Genomic DNA, 24377 nt, shown 5'->3' with positions numbered 1-24377 from the left:
GTTGGTGAGCAAACCAGCTTGGTAGCCACAGGAATATGCTCTAAGAGAAGCAGGGTAAATGAATCCTCACCAGCAACCAAACAGGGACGTGCTGCAAAAGACCTGATTCCCAAAAGGTTCAAATGACCTCACCCCTCCTTGCTCCCCATTGGTGCTTGGCTGTGTTCATGGTTAATGTGGGAGCCCTGGACAGGGTTTCTGGTCCCCGTGCTGCTACTCGCTAAGCATATGGCCATGAGGAGTCACCTAGACTCTGTGTGCAATAGTGTCCTCACCTGCCAGACAAGGTGGAGACTAGGTTATCTCAAAAGGCTTCTGCAGCCCAAAGTCCTAAGGATATGAATGTGATGACTTTTTCCCCTCTAGAGTTACTAGGTTCCCCCTCATATTAGTGTGCCAGGTTAGCTTTGGGCCCTTTATCTTAGGAGATAATGTGCAAACAATAGTGAGAAGAACAATGAGTCTGGGTAAAGGTTACACAAGAAAATATATTGCAGAACATTGAATGGGGACACTGAGTGAGTATTGTGAAGGCCTTTCTTGTAGGAAGTCTTCCTACAGGAAAGAAGGATTTTTTTTTTTTTTTTTGAGACAGAGTGTCGCTCTGTCACTCAGGCTAGAGTACAGTGGCACAATCTTGGCTCACTGCAACTTCCGCCTCCTGGGTTCAAGCTATTCTTCTGCCTCAGCCTCCTGAGTAGCTGGGACTACAGGCACCTGCCATCACGCCTAGCTAATTTTTTTGTATTTTTAGCAGAGATGGGAGTTTCATCATATTGGCCAGGCTGGTCTCAAACTCCTGACCTTATGATCCACCTGCCTTGGCCTCCCAAAGTGCTGGGATTACAGGTGTGAGCCACCGCACCTGACCAGGATTTTTTTTAAAGAGAGGGGACTCACTAATGCTGCCCAGGCTGGCCTTGAACTCTTGGGCTGAAGTGGTTCTCACACTACAGGCTCACACCACCATGTCCAGCTCAGCCGGAAGGATTTTAAGAGGGTGCTAAGGGCTCTGCCTACCATGCACACTAGTAGAGAAAATTTAACAGGAGTAGGGATTTGAAATGTGAATGAATCTCCCTTCTCAGGAGAAGGCTTATTAAACACGGAAATATGGCATCTCTCTCCCTAGATAACATTAAGAACAGCAAATGGATCAGGCATGGTGGCTCACGCCTGTAATCCCAGCATTTTGGGGGGCCAAAGCAAGAGTATCACTTGAGCTCAGGAGTTTGAGACCAGCCTGAGCAACATGGAGAAACCCCATGTGTACAAAAAATACAAAAATTAGCTGAGCATAGTGGCATGCACTTGTAGTCCCAGCTACGTGGTAGGCTGAGGCTGGAGGGTCACTTGAGCCTGGGAGGTCAAGGCTGCAGTGAGCCGTGATTGTGCCAGTGCACTGCAGCTTGGGTAACAGAAAGAGACCCTGTCTCAAAAAACAAAACAAAACAAAACAAAACACCAGCGAATGGTGGCAGGGCTGGATTACTTGATCCCTTGAGAAATTTTCTTTTCTTTTTTTAATTTTGACATAATTTGAGACTTACAGAAAAGTTGCAAGAGTATCACAAAAAATGCTGTATATTCTTCATCCAGATCACCCCAATAGTAACACTTTGCCACATTTGCTTTCTCATTCTCTCCCTTCCCCGTCCCTCTCTTTTTCTCTACCCCAACACAGTTTTTTTTTCTTTAACCTTTTGAGAACAGGTTGCCAACCTAATGTCCCATATTCCTAAGTATTTTGGCATGCATATTTTAATTTTTTCTTTTTTCTTTTCTTTTCTTTTTTTTTTTTTTTGAGATGGAGTCTCGCTCTTGTCACCCAGGCTGGAGTGCAGTGGCATGATCTCGGCTCACTGCAACCCCCACCTCCTAGGTTCAAGCGGTTCTCCTGCCTCAGCCTCCCGCGTAGCTGGGACTACAGGTGCATGCCACCACGCTTGGCTAATTTTTTTTTTTTTTTTAGTAGAGACGCGGTTTCATCATATTGGCCAGTCTGGTCTTGAACTCCTGACCTTATGATCCACCCACCTCGGCCTCCCAAAGTGCTGGGATTGCAGGTGTGAGCCACCATGCCTGGCCTAATTTTTTTTTTTGAGACAGAGTCCTACTCTGTTGCCCAGGCTGGAGTGCAGTGGCACGATCTCAGCTCACTGCAACCTCCACCTCCTGGGTTCAAGCAATTCTTGTGCCTCTGCTTCCTGAGTGGCTGGGATGATAAGTGCATACCACCACACCCTGCTAATTTTTTGTATTTTTAGTAGAGACTGGATTTTGGTATGTTGGCCAGGCTGGTCTCAAACTTGTGGCCTCAAGTGATCCACCTGCCTCGGCCTTCCAAAGTTTTGGGATTATAGTGAGCCACTGAGCCTGGCTGGCATGTATATTTTTTAGAAACAAAAGCATTCTCTTATATATCTGGAAATTACTATACAATACTATACAAATCTTACTCAAATTTTGCCAATTTGTCCCAATACTTTCCTTTATAGAAAAAATAAAAGCCTGGATCACAAGTTCTCATCATTTGCCACATCTCTTTCGTGATCTTGATCTATTTGAGGAATATTTTACAAACTGTCCTGCAGATTGGGTTTGTCTGATGTTTTCCCCGTGATGAGCTCCAGGTTAGCATCTTGGGCAGGCAGAGCACATGAGTGCCGCTGTGTCCCTGTCAGCGCCTCCTGCCAGGAGTACACGATGCTGCTGCGTTCTGTTGCTGGTGGTGTCCCACAGCTGTACCCACTGTCAAGTTTTTATTCTTTCCTTTGTGATGAATACATATATTGGAGGATAGAAGTTACTCTGAGATTATGTTACTCTCTGTTACACATCAAACTTTTACCCACTAGATTTAGCCCCTTGCAAATCTTGATAGTTCGTAGATTAAAGTTGTCTTTTGCAGCTGTAGAGCATTTATAACAAACTATTTGGTATAAAGGATTGATTTGATCAATAGTTTAAAATTTGACCCGTGAGCCTTTCTTTCTAACCTCTTTTTTAAAGCTAAAAACAAGTATTCTTGAATAGAACCTACCAGGCTGAAGAGTTTGTGGAAGGAAGTGTTAGAAAAATACTTGGAGGACCACCCACTGCCAACGAGTGGCCCAGAGTCTGGACTTAGGGTTTGTAAAGAAACTGCCAGTCACAGAAGAATAAAACAACAAAACACAAGTGTTTCATACAATAGGAGTTCAGGTTTTTCCCTTTATTTAAAGTTAGTCTAAGTCATTTCCCATCAATTCATTCATTTAAGTGCATAACCGAAAGACATTGAAGGTTACTTAGCTATTGAGGTTTAAAATTTTTTCTTAGATGTTATTGTTGAAAAGAGCTAAAAATGGCCTGAGTCACTTCCTTCTGCAGGCACACACTTCCTCTATGTGGGCTTCTAAGAGCACATTATGGTATTTATTTAAGATTGGTTTCCTACTTTTAAATTTCATGAAGGAATCTATCAGAGATAATATTATTCAACACAATACGTTAGATTATTTTATTTCCCCTCATGTTCCATTTTTTTGTGCTACTTTTCTTCTTTGTATGCCAATTAGTGTGGCTACCACTTTCAAAAATTACTTTCCTAGGCTGGGTGTGGTGGCTCACACCTGTAATCCCAGGACTTTGGGAGGCTGAGGCAGGTGGATCGCTTGAGATTAGGAGTTTGAGACCAGCCTGGGCAAAATGGCAAAACCGCATCTCTACCAAAAATACAAAAATTAGCCAGGCGTGGTGACACGCGTCTGGAGTCTCAGCTACTCAGGAGGCTGAGGCAGGAGGATTGCTTGAGCCTGAGAGGTGGAGCTTGCAGTGAGCCAAGAATGTGCCACTGCACTTCAGTCTGGGTGACAGAGTGAGACTCCATCTCAAAAAAAAAAAAAAAAAAAAAAAAAAAAAATTACTTTCCTCACAATCATAATTATAAAATGAAAGGTTCTAGATCTCCCTGTTTCCTAACTAAAATATTCTTCTTTTTTTTAATTTATTTTTTATTTTATTTTATTTTGGAAGTAGGATCTTGCTATATTGCCCAGGCTGGCGTTGAACCTAGCATCAAGCAACCCTCCCACCTCAGCCTCCCAAAGTGCCGGACTACAGGCGTGAGCAACCCCAAAAATCTTTTTATTCTCCTGTTTTCTAATAACCACCTCCAGATAATGGTGGATTTTGTGACATTTCAGGCTTTTGTTCTATTAGAGCCCTCTTTTCTTAGATGATGAGCATTATTCTCATAGGAAAATATTGATCATTGTTTTTGTCAACAGATATATTAGAAAATGAATATGTATGAAGTTATGCTATATACAGTATTCTATACAGTATTCTCACTGTACCATGTGCTGTTGATAGATATGTAAGACTGGCTCACTTAGCATGACATCTGTTTGATGGCACTGGTCATATAACACAACACACACATATGTACATGAAAAATAAGTAACCTAAGGTAATGTTTGTGAATGTGGAACAGTGCATCTTTTCTGAAGCAGCTACAACATAAACAGAGCCTCGAAGGACCAAAAACAGTAGGAATGAGGGTTATGGAGAACATTTTAGGCTAATAGAACTATGCAAAAAAGAGTTGAAGGTCAAGATGCAAGTGGCACGCGTCTGTGAGACTGAGCAGAGCACGGGCTGAGGTGGAGGGCGTTTGGAGTAAAGGAGGCCAACTGAAGCAGGTAGAAGTCCCATTCTCCAATACCTCTTTGAAAGACTGTGTATTCTAGATAAGCTAATGACTGGTAAGTAATAAGTCAACACGGTAGGAGATGGATCAAAGGGATGAAAAAAATCAGGTAGATGGAAGTGATAAGATAAGGAAAAAAATAGACTTCAGGAATTTGAAGATATCCAAGGAAATAATGACAGGGTTTTTACTCACACTGTGTTTGACACACTTGAAAACTTAATCTTAATTAGTAAGTGTTGCTTTACTCTCTTTGCTCTGACAGAAGAAAACATTGAAACGGTTTGTGCTGCTTGCACACAACTTCATCATGCTTTAGAGGAAGGAAACATGCTTGGAAATAAATTTAAGAGAAGAAGTATTCTCCTGAAGACCCTATGTAAACTAGTTGATGTTGGTTCAGACTTGCTCAGCCTTAAACTTGCAAAAATAATTCTAGCAGTAAGTTTTTCTTTCCTCTGGTCTAGTAGACTATATCACATAAAAGCTTTGTTTAATGCTTTATTTGTAAATATTACAAAGAATATTAAAAATGTAGTGTATTTGTTTAGAATCTTGGAAAAAACTAAAGTAATAAACTGACATCTCAGAATTTGACCAGGAAGTATTATCTAAGGAACTAAAGCTGAGTACATAGAAAATGTTCAAAGAAACTCTTAACATTTTTGGACTACAACTAAGTTTAAAAAAAAAAAAAAAAAAAGAAAAGAAGGAAGGAAAGAAAGGCAAGAAAGAAAAAGAAATAACCGTAGGCAAATACATTCGAAACGGTTGCTCAAATAGCTTGACTGGAGATCAGTAGCAGATGGTGCAGGTTGTGGTTTCTCTTGGATGTTTGATTCTGTCATATGATTTAATAAATAACTAAGTAATTTAGGCCACAGTCATAATAAACCAGGTGCTTTAGGAACCAGTGTGAAACCGAAAAACAGCTGCATGTGGTCACAGGAAGGTACCTCAATGGTCATAGAAGGCTTTCACAAGGTGTGAGACGAAAAGGCCAGACACCAAAAAAAAAGTCTGTAGAAACCCTGTCTCAAACAAAATGATATCATTGTTTGAGGGGAGCACTTCGTTGTCACAGCCATAAACAGTTGGAACCAAAAGATAAGCCACAATTATTATAGAATGTTCTAAGAGAGCCGCGAAAACAAATGAATGAAGCTTTGTTTTCTTGGTTTCATACAAGTAAAAGCTTTGTGCTAACCCCCCATAATTTATAGAATTTAAAATCTTATAGTATACAGTGAAGGTAAGTGTTGCCGTACTTACTATTAGTTAATAAGAATGCCACCTTTTCTTATACTGGTAATGAAGTCTTTCATAAAGCAGAATTTTCTGAGCATATATCTGTGTAATATCAGGGGGAGGCTACATTCTTATTTAGCTGTCAAACTATTAACTCTCTTTTTAAAAATTGTGATATGTGGTGAAGAAAGCAATACTTCTTTGAAATAGTGATTTCACTCCAGGGCTCTGATGGTGCAGCAGCTGCCGAAAGATTGCTTTTGCTGTTTTAATCTGGATCCTAGACATTTTGTTCCATACCAAGCCAAAGAAAGAAAGACAGAGTGAGAAAAAAAAAAAAAGAAAGAAAGAGCAAGAAGGAAAGGAAGGAGGAAGGAAGGAACATGAATTTTTTTAATGCTTTGCAGAGAAAATATTATTTTGGTTATTAATGGTATCATTCAAATTAATTATCTATATATGGCACAAATTTTACTATTTTAGGGCAAAAGGCTAAATGATCTGCCAGGCAGTGAACATGTTTTGAGCTAAACATATGATTAGATAAAGCCCTCTCGGTGACATTGATGGCCTTGCTGAATCAGGAGCAAGATGCTGGGCTAAAACTCCAGAGTGCAGAGCTGGGTGGGTTTGCCTTTTGACTAGCTGCAGAACCAGCAGTTCAGAAAGGACCTTCAAATCCATCAACACCAACTTCCCGTCTACTGCCTGGATCTCCTGTAACATTCCAGACAAGGTCTTGTTTAGCTTAGGCCTTGGTGATGGGGTTCTATGTAAAATTTTAAAAGACTACATCGTAAGAACTGTTGAAGAAGAAAAAATCAGCAAAAACTAAAGCTATATGGGACTAAGAAGTTTTTCACAATTTCTCTCTGCCTATTTATTGGCATATACTGACAAATGAAAGTTTTCCAGACTGTCATCTTAATTTTAATCTTTGTGTCAAAAGCTCTTACAAAATAATATACAAAAATATATAAGCTTAAATGTTACTGTATTAAGTTTTTTTAAAAGAGTACAAACAAATATATACAGTATGAATGTGACTATTTAGGAGGGAAAAAAATCTAGCACCCTTTGTACAGGGTAAAAAAAAAAAAATGCCAGTAGCAAGTGTGATCATACATAGTGGCACTATTATGAGTGATTTTTAAACTTCTCTTACTTTAATTTGCCAAATTTACTTTAAATAGAATAAACTACTATTTTTAACATAAGAAGAAAACTACCCTACCACAAGAACCTACTTTGTGCCAAGACTCTTTTTTGTTTTCTTTCTTAAAGACAAGATCTCGCTCTGTCACCCAGGGCTAGAGTACAGTGGCAAGATCACAGCTCACTGCAGTCTCAAACTTCTGGGCTTAACTGATCCTTCTGCCTCAGCCTCCCGAGGAGCTTAGGACCACAGGCATGCACCGCCACACCTGGCTGATTTTTTAAAAGTGTTTTATAGAAATGGGATCTCGCTATGATGCCCAGGCTAGTCTCAGACTCCTGGCCTCAAGCAGTTCTCCCACTTTGGCCTCCCAAAGTGCTGGGATTACAGGTGTGAGTCACACACCTGGCCAGAGACTCTTCTTGACACTAGGAATACAAGTGAATAAACTAGCTACTGCCTCTGGGGTTGCCACTGTAGCAGGGCAGACAGACAGCAAACACAGCAGATACCAAAGGAGATAATGAGAACTAAGGGAGAAAAATAAAGCAGAGCAAAGGAAAGGGAGAGTAACAGGGAATTTTTAAAATAAGATAATCTATACCCCTTGCATAAATGTAAGATTTTATTATCTTTTATGTCTTAAAGTCATAATTTTACAGTTAACAATGGAGAAGCCATACAAATTTGCTCTGAGTGTAAATTGACATTACAGCAGGCCTGGAAATTGTGGTTGTCTTTTTTCTTTGTTTTCTTTTTTATTTTTTCTTCTTGTTTTAATGAAAACTGTGATACAAGGGGTTTTTTTTGTTTTGTTTTCCTTTGCCACTTTTACTAAAATGTAAGATTTAGTGAGGGAAAGGAAAGTGAATTTTATTCATTTTTTCCCATGAAGTTGTATTAAGTATGGAACACATCCTACATATTACATTTAGAAAGAGTAATAAATTGTGGTTTTGACCTCAAGGACTCACAATCTAGTAGAAGATAGTCAGCCGATTCAGATATATTCCCAAATATTAGGAATAATATATATTTCCATCAATATAGAAATATTCTTCTGTTTTCTTAAGCCCGCTTATTTTCTGGGGGTTTTAAACAATATTATTTTAAATACGTAATCATTAAACGTTCATTAAGGTTCCCATTTCCTATTTTCCTCCTGGGAACAGAAGGAATCTCCATTCTGCCATGTGTTACAGTTTCTGAAGCTTCCATAACAGTGTTTCCCAGACTTCAGTGTGCACATGCATCCCCTGGGGATCTTGTAAAATGCAGACTCTGAGGCGGTACTGCCGGGTGGGGCCTGAGATTCTGCATTCCTAATGCATGCCCAGGTGATGCTGAGGTCGTTCTATGACCTCTCTGAGGCACGCACTCCTCAAGTGCAAAATGGGAACGACAACACCAAATTTGCAGGGTTGCTCTGGAATAACTTTTGTAAGTGGCCTTGTGCAGGAGGGCATGCAGAAGCTGCACCACAGGCAGTGCTCGCCTCCCGGGACCCCTCCAGCTGGGGGCTGACCATGGCCATCTTGGTGTCTTCTGCAGTGAGCAGCACAGTACCTGGTACACATCAGGTGCCCGGTAAATATTTGTGGATCAAACACAGAACAAATACTTAACAAATTTGCCTGACAGATTCTATTATATTTTTTTAAGTAACTGAAAACTCATTAGTAAATATTATTAAAAATAACTTTAGGCTGGGCGTGGTGGCTCATGCCTGTAATCCTAGCACTTGGAAGGCCAAGGTGGGTGGATCACTTGAGGTCAGGAGTTTGAGACCAGCCTGGCCCACGTGGCAAAACCCCATCTTTACTAAAAATACAAAAATTAGCCGGGCATGGTGGCACGTACCTGTAATCCCAGCCACTTGGGAGGCTGGGGCAGGAGAATCACTTGAGCCCAGGAACTGGAGGTTGCAGTGAGCCAAGATCATGCCATTGCACACTAAGCTGGGGGAGAAGAGCGAAACTCTGTCTCAAAAAATAAATAACATAACTTTAAAGATAGTTTTTAATAATAAACTAATCACCTATATGCCATCCTTTTCACACACAAATAATTTTTTGTTCAGATGACTTTATTCCTACAAACATATTTTTACACCTTTTCAATGAGGGCACTTAGTATTTCCATCTAACAGTAGGTTATAAATGCTTCCGTTTTTAAACATAGTGTTCACAGTTATGCTTTTTTGTGACTGCTTAATATGAATAGTATTGATGTCCCATAGTTTATTAAACTATTCCCTAATATTGGATATTTAGGGTGTTTTTTATTTTTATTTTTTACTACTTTAAATACACAGCTAATTTAGACCATTTGATTCAGTCAATCATCCTATACTTTGCTTTTTTTTAAAAAAAAACAAACTATATTTCCTTATCACCCTGTGTTTAGTTTACTTGATCTTTTTGTATGATTTAGAAGACAATTTTCTTTTCTTTTTTCTTTTTTCTTTTTTTTTTTTTTGAGACAGTGTCTCGCTCTGTCGCCCAGGCTGGAGTGCAGTGGCCGGATCTCAGCTCACTGCAAGCTCCGCCTCCCGGGTTTAAGCCATTCTCCTGCCTCAGCCTCCCGAGTAGCTGGGACTACAGGCGCCTGCCACCTCGCCCGGCTAGTTTTTTGTATTTTTTAGTAAAGACGAGGTTTCACCGTGTTAGCCAGGAGGGTCTCGATCTCCTGACCTCGTGATCCGCCCGTCTTGGCCTCCCAAAGTGCTGGGATTACAGGCTTGAGCCACCGCGCCCGGCCTCTTTTTTTTTTTGAGATGGATTCTCGCTCTGTCACCCAGGCTGGTATGCAGTGGTGCCATCTCGGCTCACTGCAACCTCCGCCTCCCGGTTTCAAGTGATTCTCCTACCTCAGCCTCCTGAGTAGCTGGGATTATAGGCGCGTGCTACCACACCAGGCTAATTTTTGTATTTTTAGTAGAGATGGGGTTTCACCATGTTGGTCAGGCTGGTCTCGAACTCCTGACCTCGTGATCCACTTGCCTCAGCCTCCCAAAGTGCCAGAATTACAGACGTGAACCACTGCATCCAGCCTAGAAGGTAATTTTCAACTTTAGATGTTACTTGTGATTATCTCAAAGCATTCCAGAAATAGACCTTAAAAAGAAATATATGTGTATTATCAAATTAAACAGTATTAAGTTTTCTTTTATACAAATGATAAAACCAAAAGTTTCCCCCTTTCTTTTCTTTCCTTCGTCTCTACTATGTATTCTTTTCTAAATTAATGTGAAATTTTGGTATTCATCTTTCTCTACCTTTGTGTTTTAATGCAATTACTCTAATTAAATGTATTAGCAGTGTACTGCACCCCTTTCTTCCTCATATACTCCTTTAAAAGTAACTAATAATCACACATATAAATATGAGACTTGGCTGGGCGTGTTAGCTCACACTTGTAATCTCAACACTGGGAGGCTGAGGTGAGAGGATTGTTTGAGCCTGCTAGTTTGAGACCAGCCTGGGCAACATCTCTACCAAAAAAAGTTGAAAAAATTAGCCAGGCATGGTGGCACATGCCTATAGTCCCAGCTGCTTTGGTGGCAGAGGCAAGAGGATTGATTGAGCCCACGAGTTCAAGGCTGCAGTGAGCTGTGATGGCGGCATCACAGCACTCCAGCCTGGGTGAAAGAGTGAGACTCTGTCTCTGAAAAAAAAAGAGAGAGAGAGAGACTTTATGAAGTAAGAAATAAATAAGGAGAACAGATTGGAGGTTCCTCAAGAAACTAAAAATAGGGCTGCTGTATGATCTGGCAACCCCACTGCTAGGTATATACTCAGAAGAAAAGAAATCAATATATCGAAGAGATATTTGCACTCCTATGTTTATTCCACACTGTTTACAATCGCCAAGATCTGTCATTAAAATGTTTATTCTAAAGATCATTTATATTGTATTTACTATAATTGAGTTAATTAGATACCACAGTTAGCAAATATGTGGTCTAAATTTTTCAAAGTTGATTTCTTTAGAACTTTTCTTCATGCTTAAAAATACTCTTGCTGCACTTTAAAATAGATGTTTGTGGTTTATTTTTTTAAAATACAGCATGTCCTTATTTCCTTCTGCAATAGAGATGTGTTTCTTTCTCTGCAGCTTAAAGTGAGTAGAAAGAATCTTCTTAATGTCTGCAAACTTATATTTAAAATTAGCAGGAATGAGAAGAATGATTCTTTGATTCAAAATGACAGCATTCTGGGTGAGTGTCACTCAGTGCTACTATTGAGCAAATGTACTTGAGTAAAAATTAGATGTCTGGAGAGAAGATGTATAATCAATGATAGCAGGAATATTTTGTTTTCTAGAAACGTGCAGAAGTTTTGCGATGCTCATTTTTACTTTGTCCTTGCCTGTTTTCCACATTCAGTTGAATGCATCCTGTGGTAGTTTGCTCTTTTCTTTCAACACTTGTAGTAACATTGTGTGACTTACAAAGTGTTCCCCATTTAAGCATTCATTTCCTGGACTTGGATTTAATATATAGAAAAATGCATGTAATAGTATTTGACATAATTGAAAATTTTAGTCTTTAATATACTAGGAATGACTGAAAGTTGAAAGATATCTATCACTGTTATAGAAACCTGACATCACAATGTTTCACATTTATAGGTAAGGAAGTTTTATTACACCTTATCTAGCTCATGCCTAATTTTTTTGTTGTACTTCTTAAAATTAAGATACCTAGTTACCTAAATGGAAATGTTTTTATGAATTAATATTGCTGATATGAGAAGAGAAGATACAAAGTATCTCCCATGCAGCAACATGGAAAATATTTTGAGTTCTCTTTTTGCAACATAGGATAAATTATCTTTTCATCTTTCTTTGCCCCTGGCAGACAGGGACAAAACCAGTACTGAAAGAAATGTCTAATGTTGAATCAACTAATTAAGAATTGTAGACTGAAAACAATCATCTCAAATTATTACATGGGCATTAGTATAATTAAATGTGAGATATGCATTATTAACCTTATTGGATTTGCCTGGAAAACCAAGTAGTGGTATGTTACTGAACAAATGTGTTCTTCAGTTGTCTTGGGAAAAGGATAGGTGTTGTATTCAAGTTATCCTTTTCTAGGGTGACTGTGATTTTTTTAAGCTCCTGTCATGGATTTCCCACTAATAATACAGCAACAAATATATTCTTAAAGACTTATTGAAATTTAACTCTTAAATTTGTTAAATTATTAGTATTCTATGACTCAAAATTTTTGTAACAAAAAATAAAGGCCAATAAATAATTAGTAAGAGGCAAGGAATGACATTAATTAAAATAATACTTTATCTTATTTATTAATAATCCCATCCTTTTGCTGAAATTACTATTACAGAGATTTGTCTTAGCTAAAAGTAAGCTTTTCTCTTTATACGACATAACTCTTAACAAGCACTTGAATGTAGATTTTGGTAAACATATTTTACAAAGTGTATTTTATGTTCACACACAGCTTATTTAATATATTTATCTCCTGCTGTTATACTCAGACATTTATAATAATTCATCTCTTTGACAGAATCATTGTTGGAGGTACTAAGAAGTGAAGACCTGCAAACTAACATGGAAGCTTTTTTATACTGTATGGGGTCTATAAAGTTCATTTCTGGAAATCCAGGATTTCTTAATGAAATGATCAGCAAAGATGCTGTGGAAATACTGATAAATTTGATAAACCAAATAAATGAGAACACCGAGAAATGTGGTACATGTTTGCCTAATTCGGGCCACTTGCTAGTCCAGGTAAGTATTTTACTTGAAAAGATTAGGCGTGTAAAATTAGTTTTCACATTGCCTAATGCCAGTTTTAAAAGAATGGCATGCAAGAGGCCCCTATAGCCAGGTGTGGGTGCCCGGCCTCCAAGGGCAGCAGCCACAGCCCACTTCCACCCTTCGAGGACCGGGTGCCTGTTGTCCTGGACGGGCTATTCCTTGGCTACCAGAGCAGCTCTCTACACAGCATGCACTTTCACTGCCCTGCAGAGAAAGCAGGCCTGGAAGAAGGGAAAAGCTGTACCTCTCTGCAAAACAATTGCATGTTAGAGTCAAATTTTAGCAGGCTGTTTAGTGTTGAAGATGGGCCTGGCCTGGAGATGATTTATGATGATTGGTAGCTAATGTCATTACTCTTGTATCTTCAGTAAGAAACAGAAGGTAATGGGATTGAGTGGACAGTCATTGAGGTGGGTATGTAGATACCAGGCAGCCCTGAGACTGTAGGAATGCAGGGAACAAAACTGGATGCACTGAATATGAACAGAGCAGGTAGACCAGTTTTGTTATGTGTTAGGGTTTTATTGCTTACGTTGTAGCAGATTAAATTTCATAGTTAAATTATTTTCACTGGAGCTGCTCTGGCTTGGATACTCTTTTTTAGATGAGATTTTATCTTTAATAGCATTTGTATGTCAAATAATAGCATCTTTGATGTAATAATTCATAGGATTTGAAATGTGCTTGTCAATTAATGAGGATTGAGCACTCAGAGCACTCTAAGCTATTAGGAAACTGTTAAAAATTACATTTAGGCCCTGTCTTCAAGATGCTTAAAGTATTTGGATGATTATTAATTTCGGACTTTGTGGTCTGTCTCCATTTTGAAGAAGATTGTGAAAACCTCTTTGAGTCATAAATGTGCACAATTTTTCTGTATGCCCTGTTTTGGCTAGGAAGACTTCAGAAACATTTTCCATGCTCCCAGTGTTATTGAATCATTCAATTTTTTTCCCTCAATGAAAATAGTAATTTCTGATTATAGAATAATTATATTTCCTGTTAAAATGCTGAAAAGTATAAGAAAGAATATAAAAATCACCTGCAATGCTTTCACCCTGAGATAACACCTCCAGCATTTTGGTGGTCATTTATATACATGAACATAATTTAATAGAATTCTCACTTTTTTTTTGTTGTTGTTGTTTGAGACAGAGTTTTGCTCTTGTTGCCCAGGCTGGAGTGCAATGGCATGATCTCGGCTCACCGCAACCTCCACCTGCCAGGTTCAAGTGAATCTCCTGCCTCAGCCTCCCTAGTAGCTGGGATTACAGGCATGTGCCACCATGCCTGGCTAATTTTGTATTTTTAGTAGAGACAGGGTTTCTCCATGTTGGTCAGGCTGGTCTCGAACTCCTGACCTCAGGTGATCTGCCCGCCTTGGCCTCCCAAAGTGCTGGGATTACAGGCATGAGCCACCATGCCCGGCGAATTCTCACTTTTTAAATAACCTGTTACTTTTAATAGTCACTTTTTTTTGTTTTCTGTCATTCTCTTCCCTCCTTGTTTCTCCTTAACATTGTTCACACTGATGTGTTCAGCACCTTTTAATACACACACAGGATTTAATAAATGGAATATTCTATGCCCTTCTCTCTCCTCATTTAACAATACGTAGTAAAAATCCCTTGAGTAAAAAACCCTAAAAACTTATTTAATTTTCTTAACAATCGCATAATATTCTGTGATTAGGATATATCTCAGATTCTCAACCATTCCCATATTGAGATATTCACTCTGTTTTAAATTTTTATGTAACAGCTTATGCGATTCTTGTCTAGTTAATCTCTTTCCAACCCCATCTTATACACATATAAATGTTTGCTGTTTGCATCAACTATGTCACGGTGTGTGTGTGTGTGTGTGTGTGTGTGTGTGTGTGCGCGCGTGCGCATGTGTGCACAGTTGAGTGTTACTGTGACCAAAAATATATCAAATCAAGAAAGGGGACCTCTGGTGTGCACATACAATATATTGCTGCCTGTGTTACTCTTTTATTTCCGTTTTCCCTGGATTCAGCATCCTCAGGTGCAACCTGATTCAACAGGTCAGATCCCCCCTCCTTTCCTGACATTTGTGTCCCCTACCTCTAGGGGGCACTGTAGAAGTTCCTCCTCACTGCCCACCACCACTTGCCACCACCTGATGGCAGTGGGCTCTGTCATTGTCTCCAAAGCCTTCCTTGAAACCAGCCTAAGGCCTGGCGTGTGTGGCCCATACCCCTGTCTAGCAGGAGAAAATGGAGCCCATGATGGCATCCACCTGAACTTACTCCAGCTGTGGTCACCAAATGCCATTTGTATCAACTGTATCACTGTGTGTTCACAGATTTGGGGAGGAAGGAGACATTGTTTTAGTCTTCATCATTTGCAGAATTCCCTGAATGGGACACTTCCTCACATTTAGTGAAAACAAAAACTGTTTTGTATCATACGAATGATAAAATGTAAACAAGACTTCACTCCAAGAGCAGATGAAAGTCTCTGCTTTTTTTTTTTTTGAGATGGAGTCTTGCTCTGTGCCCAGGCTGGAGTGCAATGGCGCAGTCTCGGCTCACTGCAAGCTCCACCTTCCGGGTTTCACACCATTCTCCTGCCTCAGCCCCCGAGTAGCCGGGACTACAGGCGCCCACCACCACACCTGGCTAATTTTTTGTATTTTTAGTAGAGATGGGGTTTCACTGTGTTAGCCAGGGTGGTCTCGATCTCCTGACCTCGTGATCTGCCCACCTCGGCCTCCTGAAGTGCTGGGATTACAGGCGTGAACCACTGCGCCTGGCCGAAAGCCTCTGCCTTTGTGAATGTGTAACACTGACTGACTTTTCACCAGCCGGTTCATGTGCAAATTCAGCCAGACAGATCTGGCCACAAGCAGAAGTGTCTGTTTACACCAGCTTTGAGAACCTGGTAACTCCAGCTCAGGAGGCTTTATTTTTTTATTTTTTATTTATTTTTGAGACAAAAAGCCTGTCACCCAGGCTGGAATGCAATGGTGTGACCTCGGCTCACTGCAACCTCCACCTCCCAGGTTCAAGTGGTCCTCCTGCCTCAGCCTCCTGAATAGCTGAGATTACAGGCGCCCACCACCACACCCGGCTAATTTTTTTTTATTTTTATTTTTAGTAGAGACAGGGTTTCGCCATGCTGGCCAGGCTAGTCTCAAATTCCTGACCTCAGGTGATCTACCCACCTTGGCCTCCCAAAGTGCTGGGATTATAGGTATGAATTACTGTGCCTGGCCAGGAGGCATTTTTAAAAGCGGCTTTTTTCAATTGAAAAGATAAATAAATTACTTATGGCTGTAATAAGAATAAAATAATGTCTGCCAGCCAGAGAGAACATGACGAGGGCAAAAAAGATACAAGGAGGCCACATCTAGTGGCGTGACTGCTTTTCTTCTACAACTTTCAACCCCAAGAACCACAGTAGCTTTGGAACACTTTCTGGGGACCTCATATTACAAAACTTCGCTTGCTTTAACATCTGGCACAGCATTAGAGTCATCTTGTTTTCCAAAAGCAGTTCCATTGGACGCATGGAAAGAGTGGAAAACATCTTCCAAAGCTCGACGTTGAAGATTGTGCAGGATTTGGGAAACTAGAATAAAGGGAAAAGGATGTTGAACACTCAAGTGGGAAATAAATAAGGTGTGTTTGGGAGGTACTGAAGAGGTAGGGCTGTCTAGAGTAGAGATTCTGTGTGGGCATCTTGAAAGGTGAGATTCAGAAGGTACAGCCATGAGTCTTGAATACCAGCTGCCAAGAGTGGGCTTGGGGCAACAAGGAGCAGTTGGAGGTGAGTGCATGGGGGGACGAGATGAGATCAGAGTGGCAGAAAGATGAATGTGCACAAAATGTGAAACTGATAAAGACCCAATAGCTGAAAAGTGATGGGAGGAGAACATATCCGCGGTACATGACAGATTGGAGGGCTAAGATCTCAAGCACAGCAGCCCTAGTTAACAGGCATTGCTACAGTTAGATTTTAGACTGATTAGAATGGAGATAAAGGAATGGGTATGAAGGAAAAGCTCCTTCAAAGCACGTGGGCTAATGTTGCTTAGAGGGAAAAAAAAAACAGTGTTGAACTTTGGAAGGTCTTCTTGTTGTTTCTTACATATATGTATGTATCTGTATGGCTGTATGCATTAATATATGTTTATCACTTGGTGGCTGAAATCAAGAGACACTCATTGCACAAGTTTTGTGGTGTGGCTGCTCTGTGCCAGGCATGTTCTGGGTGGTAAGACAGGAGAACTGCCAGTAGGCACCTACTTTTTGATGATCCCTGTATCCAGATAATAGTATTCCAATGCTTCTTCTTCTGCAAAATTATGGTACTTCCACATGGCCAACATTGCATTCAGTTCTGCATGTCAGACGTGTAATAGCATTTTGAGAAGGACAAGATACTCAGAGAAACTGGGTGCTGCCACCTGTGCATCAAGTCAAAGTGTGAATAGTCCCAGGCTGGCAGAACTGGAGATGTGAGTTTGTCTGTAAAGTCATAAGAGTAAAGCAGGTTAAACTGTGCACGCCAGAACCCTAGAATTTAGGGGGAGCTCCCTGGAACTTGGAAAAAGAGAAATATAGGCCAACTAACAGGCAGGGCCCCTAAATGCCAGTAGTAAATTGCACCACCAAGAAGGTGGCACAGATGGAAAGAGGAGCTTGTCAGTGTTGCTCTAGAATGGATTATCATGAGGTGTTAAGGTTCATCTCTGGCCTTTGAAAAGCAGCAGTTGAGCAGGCATGACACAGGAGCTGAAGGAAACTCCTGGAGTCACTTCCATCTGAAAGTCTATTTTGGTCTCCCTTGTGCCCTTTCCTGGAGAACAGAGAAGAGTCTTCTGTCTATGTCACAATCACAACCAAGCCCAAATTCTCCCAGTGTCTCCTTTGTCCTCTGTGTCTTGAGAACATCATGTACAAAGCTGCTTTGCTGTAATTGAAGGAAATCTCAATGTACTTATGTTAACAGCTAGGTAATTTATAGGTGGACAGTGTAACTATTAAAGCTCAGATTGACTTGAACTTTCATGCCTGTTTTTTGGATTCACTTGTACTTCCTATCTGTTTTTTCTTTCCAGCCTGACCCACTTGATTTTGAATTCAATTCTTAGAGAAATGTATTCTTTCCCTGCTTTAGATATACTATTTTTGAAGTTAAAACTGTTCTGCAGCACCCCAGGTAACATGGTTTGCTTTTCCTCCCCGCAGCCCCCACCCCTACTTCTCTGGCCCCTAAGCCTGCAGACACCTCCCTAGCAGCTCCCACAAATCCAGATCCTCTCCCCCTTGCTCAGTACCATACCACTGTCATGTTCTTCCTTTTTCTAAATGGAAGTCTCTCAGGAAGGTCGGTCCTCCCACCTCATCAGTCCTTTCCTTCCTTCACTCGTTTTCCTTCCTTCACTTCAGTCGTTTCCTTCCTTCACTTCCTTCCTTTTGTTTTTAGGGTTTAGGGTATAGGAAAGTGTATTGAACAAAGAGAGCTGACTCAGAAAATTTGAGCCTGGATAGTTCAGAAAATGATAAATGATAGTATCATGAATAGAAATTAGAGAGTTATAGACAGGAATGGATTTGGTGAGAGGAGGAAAGAAAATTATGGGAAGAAAATTATGTAATTAGCTTTATTTTTATTTTTTTTATTTGGTAATTTTTTTTTTTTTTTTTTTTTTTTTTTTTTTTTGAGATAGAGTCTCACTCTGTCGCCCAGGCTGGAGTGCAGTGGCGCAATCTTGGCCCACTGCAACCTGTGCCTCTCGAGTTCAAGTGATTCTCCTGTCTCTGCCTCCAGAGTAGCTAAGATTACAGGCACGTGCCACCATACCCGATTACACTTTGTATTTTTAGTACAAAACTAAAATTGTTTAGTAGGTCTCTAATAGAAACAGGGTTTCACCATGTTGGCCAGACTGGTCTCGAACTCCTGACCTCAAGTGATTCACCCGCCTCAGCCTCCCAAAGTGCTGGGATTATAGGTGTGAGCTACTGCTCCTGGCTGAAATTAGCTTTAATATAAAACTTTCAGATGCCAGCAGAATAGCCATGCAGGCCTGTCGAGTAGGAAGTAGGAGGTATGAGCTGAGGCTTAGAAGAGAAGGTAAAACCAAAAATACAGATTCAGGGTCATCTACGTGGAGGTGATGGTTGAAGGCAGAAAAGACAATGAAATTACCCAAGGAGAGAGTAGAGAAAGAGCAGAGGGACTGATGACACATTGTGTAAAATGGCCTCATTTGTGGAATGGAAAGAGAAAAGGAAGTGACCAGGAAATGAAGAGCAATGTACAAGAGTAGAGATTTTCTCAGAAAGGATGGGTCAGTTTTGGCAAATGCTGCAGAGAGCATGTAGGGGAAGAGGAATCCCGCCACTTTGTTTGGAGCAGTGTGAATAGGCGAGTGAGGGCTGTGAGGGGGCCATCTCCTAGGGCAACAGTGTGCTCTCTTGCTTTCTCTCAATCTTACATAATTCTTTATCTCTGTATTTTTAAATTAAAAGGTGTTTTGATATACTTGATTTTTTTTTTTTTTTAATTTCTGAACCCTAGAGTGAGCTCTCCACTTTGGCTGAGCTGGGCTCTATCCTGTATTCAGTGTTTGCCATCAGGAACCCTGATGGTTCATTCAACCCTGGACTGTGTTGGGGCAGGCCCAGTGCCGCCGCCCCGCATGGTCCAGTGAGGAGAGCACCGCACTGGAGCCCCCAGCCTGAGCTGGCCGCTCAGCTGGGACACTGAGCCCGGCTTACCCTCTGAGCCTCACTTTCCTGTCTCTAAAGTGCTGACTATGCCTGCCTTAAAGGGCAGCTGGGAAATGAAATGAGATGATCCAGTAAAGCGCCCTTAACAGGGCAAGGCACATAGTAGGCACTCACCAGAAAGCCATTCAATAAAATAAGATCAGAATTACCCAAACCTGAAGCTTCAAAGAGCAATTCCTTCTGATAGGATAAAAACGTAATCACAAGAAATTAAGAAGACAGAGTCCAGGATGGATTTCAAATCTTTAATCTTTTTGTTGTTTGGGCTTTGATAAGCAATGTGGAGAAGAGCGCCAAAGAGAAACTAAACTTGGACGAGGGTGTTAGAGTAATGTATGAGATTCTGGGTAAATGATGGACCCCAATTCTCAGAGCCTGCTATTCTCTGCTTCAAGATTTGGGGGATTTAAGAGAGGCCTTCAACTGAAGTCTGGGGATTTGACCAAGCAGTGACTTAAGTTATTATTAGTAATTAAGGACTGTATCAAGGTGGCTGGGGTCTTTTAAATCTTGCTTTAGTTATGTTCAATAGTTTTAAATGTAGAGATTAATGCATTTGTATTTAGGTGTTTAGATAATTATAAGTATGCATACTTATGCTGGAAATTATGTTAATTCTTTCTCTTGCACAACCCCGCCTGTTGGAAGCCTGCCTCTTCAGACTGTGGAATCAGAAGCAAGGTAGCAGTGTCTACCAGTAGAACTTTGCTCTGATTATTGGAGGAAGTAAACTGCATACCTATAAAATGGCAGCAAATGGCCCTATGATTTATTTCCTAAGTTCTTACAATATTTTTGCAGATTTGATAATTTAAATCAAATTTAAAGCATTTATTTTGAAGGTTTTGCTTGAATAGCAAGCAGCAGATGAGGTTTTTAATTTTCTTATTGTTTTAATTAAGGTATAATCTACATCCAGTGACATGCTTAGATCTTATATGTTTGATGAGTTTGACAAAAGTAGAAAGCCACAGAGCCCCTACCCTTATCAAGATACAGAAGGTTTCTGTCACCTCAGAAATTTCCTCCCACCTCTTCTCATTAATCCTCATTCTTCTACCCTCCTCCCAGAGGGAACCATTTTTCTGATCTCTTTCACCATAGATAAGCTCTGCCTGTTCTAAAACTTTATATAAATGGAATATACAGCATGTACCCTTTTGTGTCTGGTACCTTTTTAAACTTTTATTTTGAACTAAGTATAAATTCACAAGATTTTGCAAAAATAGTACCGAGAGGTCCTGTGTACCCATCACCCGGCTCCTCCCAGTGGTGATATCTTACATAACTATTGTACATTATCAAACCCAGGAAATTGATATGGATATGCCATAGTTACCTAGAGTACTATATCTGGCTTATTGTGCTTGGCATATTGTTTTTGAGATTCGATGGAGCATTTTTAGGGGTTAGTCTTTGGTATTGATCACTATACTGGCTAATTTTATTTTGTTTTGTTTTAGAGACGGAGTCTTGCTCGGTCGCCCAGGCTGGAGTGCAGTGGCGCGATCTCGGCTCACTGCAACCTCCCCCTCCCAGGTTCAAGCAGTTCTGCCTCAGCCTCCTGAGTAGATGGGATTACAGGCGCATGCCGCCACTTTTTTAATGATGTATTTGTTAATAAGAAGGGGACAGCTATTTTCTACTTATGGGGTTTCCTTCCTATAAAAGAACTGCCAGCAGCATAACTAACCACTCACGTGCCCAGTTGCCACGAGAGAGTAGGCATTCGGGGCCCAGGTTCTTCCTCTTCCCTTCTCTTCCCTTTCCTAGGAAGGAGCTATCTACAGGCAATTCATGTTCTCTGATTTTCCAGGGACAGCAGATCTGAAGATCTGAGAAGACTCAGAGACCTAAACATGTAATGCCTTGGGTTTTTTACTTGGAAATAAGAGACTAAGGAGGATGGGGATGGGGAGAAAGTTATCACCATGGTTGGAGGATGTGGCTTATAACTGAGGCAGGCATGCTTTCTAATCCTGAGCCCTAGAATTAGATTTACTCACCCAGTCACAGACCTCGTCTGTCCCTGGAGGAGCAGAACACCTGTGTTCTGATGGCAGCTCACTTCTAAAAGAAGAAGGGAAAAGAGGGACCAGGTAGGGGCTGGACTGGGAGTGTCCGATTCCTCTCCCAAGCTCACCAATCAGGAAGTGAGGGTAGTGGATGGCCAGGAGTGTTATGCTAAAAGACAGATCAAGGGTGGAAAATGAGGCTCCTACTGTGTCTGAGGAGAGCCATTTGCTCTCCATTAGTGCTCTGCCTGCTCAGCCTCCTTTCTTCACTGTAGTTGTGGCAGTAAGGAAATGTCACTAACTTTAGCATTTAATTGTGAATAGTGGTTTCATCGCTTGGTAGGCCTTAACACACTATCTTTTCAGACTCCTTTTCTTGTTTTGCTGCATTGTCATTCTAAATTGTTTGTATGATATTCAAAATTTCTCCTGTATTGATACATACATAGCCACAGCTGGAAGAATCAGATACCTACTCATTTTAGTGAGGTAACTGACATAGAGGCAGTAAATGAAGAAACAACAGTAAACAGAGCCAAAGGGTTTAAGGAGGACAGAAGCATTTCCTGCTAAGTCGGACACCCATGTTAGGGATGTGCCAAGTAGGCCTGTGCAGCCAGGCACTGAGTGTTATCAAGGATTCTTAATTAATATTACCTTCATATGCATATATCTTAATGAATTCCAATAAAGCTTAGAAATGCTTGTTACCATTGATTTCACATGTCTAGCAGCATCTTGTCATTGGTTTCTTTTGTCTCAGCCAGAACTGTACAAACCATATATGAGACAATATGAAACTTCTTGGGTTACCACACAGGCTCTGGTTTTGGCATATATGTGGCCTCAATTGGGCACAAATTCAAAGAAATGATGTGCTTTTATTAATAGAGGGAGATGGTTTAGCTGAGGTTGGAAAATAGTAGCTTTTGTCATAAATCATTTCACACTGTTTGTGGTCTCTGGCGGCTGCGTTTATTCTTTTACATCATCAGTGGGAAGTCAACCATTTTGCAGTTGGCAGTTAAGTTGAGACAAAGCTCGAGGGATTTCAGTTGTGGATATTCCAGATGATTGCAAAATGTTTTTAGAGACCAGTGCCAAATAGAGTAGGGAGGCAATAGACCAAGAAACGGAGGCCAGGGCACTAGCCTACCTGGGAGCTGATAGACTTCTGAGCTTCAGTGAGTCACAAGCTCCTCTGATCTGGGGCAGCTCTGATGGCAGGTTGCCTTCTAGAGCAGAATCTGGTGAGTTCCTTGAGGATGGAGTACTCTGATGGAGGAAGGGCACAGAGGGGAAAGAGAAGGCCATCCACTCTGGACATGATCAGTGTGTGGAGGTTGCCCCACCTTGCACCCATCCACTGCAGTGGAGAACGCAGGAATGAGACCACAGCTGCTGGGCCTGTGTTGTGTCCTCAAGTCCAGTGATCCAAGTCAGGAGACCCACGCTTCCGCTTTTTTTTTTTTTTTTTTTTTCTTGAGACAGTCTGACTGTGTCACTCAGATTGGAGTACAGTGGTGCGATCAAAGGCATGGCTCACTGCAGCCTCAGCCTCTGGGGTTCAGGTGATTCTCCTGCCTCAGCCATGAGAGTCGCTGGGATTACAGACCTGAGCCACTGGGCCCAGCCCCATATTTTAAGACAAAGATTTCTTGTGTTTGCTAAGGTTTCTCAACTAATTAATAGTTGAAAACACAATTTGAAATTGATAATTAAGTACCTATAGTCAACTTGAAAAAAACAGAAGCTAAAGCTTTTGAGTTCTCATTTTACTGTATTAAAATGTAGTTGTGCATTTATGAATGATCTAATTTCTTCTTAGTACATTTTTTCTCTTTAAAATGGGTCTCCCAATACTGACCACACAATGAAAACGTTGAGGCTTACATAATTCAGTGTGAGCTGGGTAGCTTTGCCAACTCTCCGGGTGTTTTACCTGACTGAGGGTGGTACCTCAGTTATGATCAAAGAATTGGGAACGTGGAAAGAAGCTGCCTCAGAAAAGTGAGCACCAGAAAGTTGTCGAGTGTAGCTCAGTCATTTTTCAGCAGTAGATTAGTAACCAGAAGCAAAATGGAGTGTTTCTTCCTGGGTATTTGCCAAAACCTTAGTTTCCCTTTTGCCCTAAACATCACCTAACAATTGCTCATAAGCAAGGAAACTTACATTTGTATTAGTTCTCTTTGTGGATTATCAGTGTCATTTTCTTCTCTTTTTTCTTCTTCCTACTGGCTGCCTTCAGGATTGCAAGTCCCACAGGATTGCAAGTTAGGAGATGGGGAAAAAGATAGGAATTAAAACTTGTGTTTTTCAGTGTGCTATTTCTTGGTGAAATGCTACTTAAGAGGTTGGGAATTTCTCTACTAAGTCCTTTAGAGACTAAACAAGTATCTAGGTGTTCATTTAACTTAGACTTTTTTAAAGTAAGGGATTGGAGGTGGTTTGAAAGATGATATACAATAAAAAAGAAAAATACTTGTTTAAGTTTGTGCATTTATAAATAATACAAATTAGAATAGAAAGTTAAGAAAGAAATGGATGCACACCTCCAAGCATAAAAAGCTCGGGCTTTGGTTAACTCCTGCTTTGGGGGTGGGCCCAGTGGGTGGGCTTTCCTTGGGGGTGGGAAATAAAGACCCTGCTGTAGCGCACAGAACTCATTGATAATTCTCACAGACTTATCTCTGTTCAACTGAGAGT

At 40.7% G+C, this 24377-nt stretch overlaps 1 protein-coding gene across 10 annotated transcripts in view; it reads left to right on the top strand.

Annotated features, from left to right (window-relative positions):
* The window catches only part of ARMC2 (armadillo repeat containing 2), a 129534-nt gene that overhangs the window by 54789 nt on the left and 50368 nt on the right, over positions 1 to 24377 (top strand). For 9 of the 10 annotated variants that reach the window (XM_017878742.1, XM_017878735.1, XM_017878738.1 and 6 more), the window contains 3 exons: positions 4959 to 5134; positions 11214 to 11316; positions 12637 to 12860. In XM_017878742.1, coding sequence (XP_017734231.1) covers positions 4959 to 5134; positions 11214 to 11316; positions 12637 to 12860 — 503 coding nt within the window. The remainder of the gene's footprint in view (positions 1 to 4958; positions 5135 to 11213; positions 11317 to 12636; positions 12861 to 24377) is intronic. The other variant, XM_017878740.1, reaches the window with a different exon arrangement.

Source organism: Rhinopithecus bieti, unplaced genomic scaffold (genome assembly GCF_001698545.2).
Source record: "Rhinopithecus bieti isolate Rb0 unplaced genomic scaffold, ASM169854v2 scaffold_11508, whole genome shotgun sequence".
Classification (NCBI taxonomy): domain Eukaryota; kingdom Metazoa; phylum Chordata; class Mammalia; order Primates; family Cercopithecidae; genus Rhinopithecus; species Rhinopithecus bieti.
The sequence above is the reverse complement of the archived record's forward strand: the minus strand, read 5'-3'. Positions and strand labels throughout refer to the sequence as shown.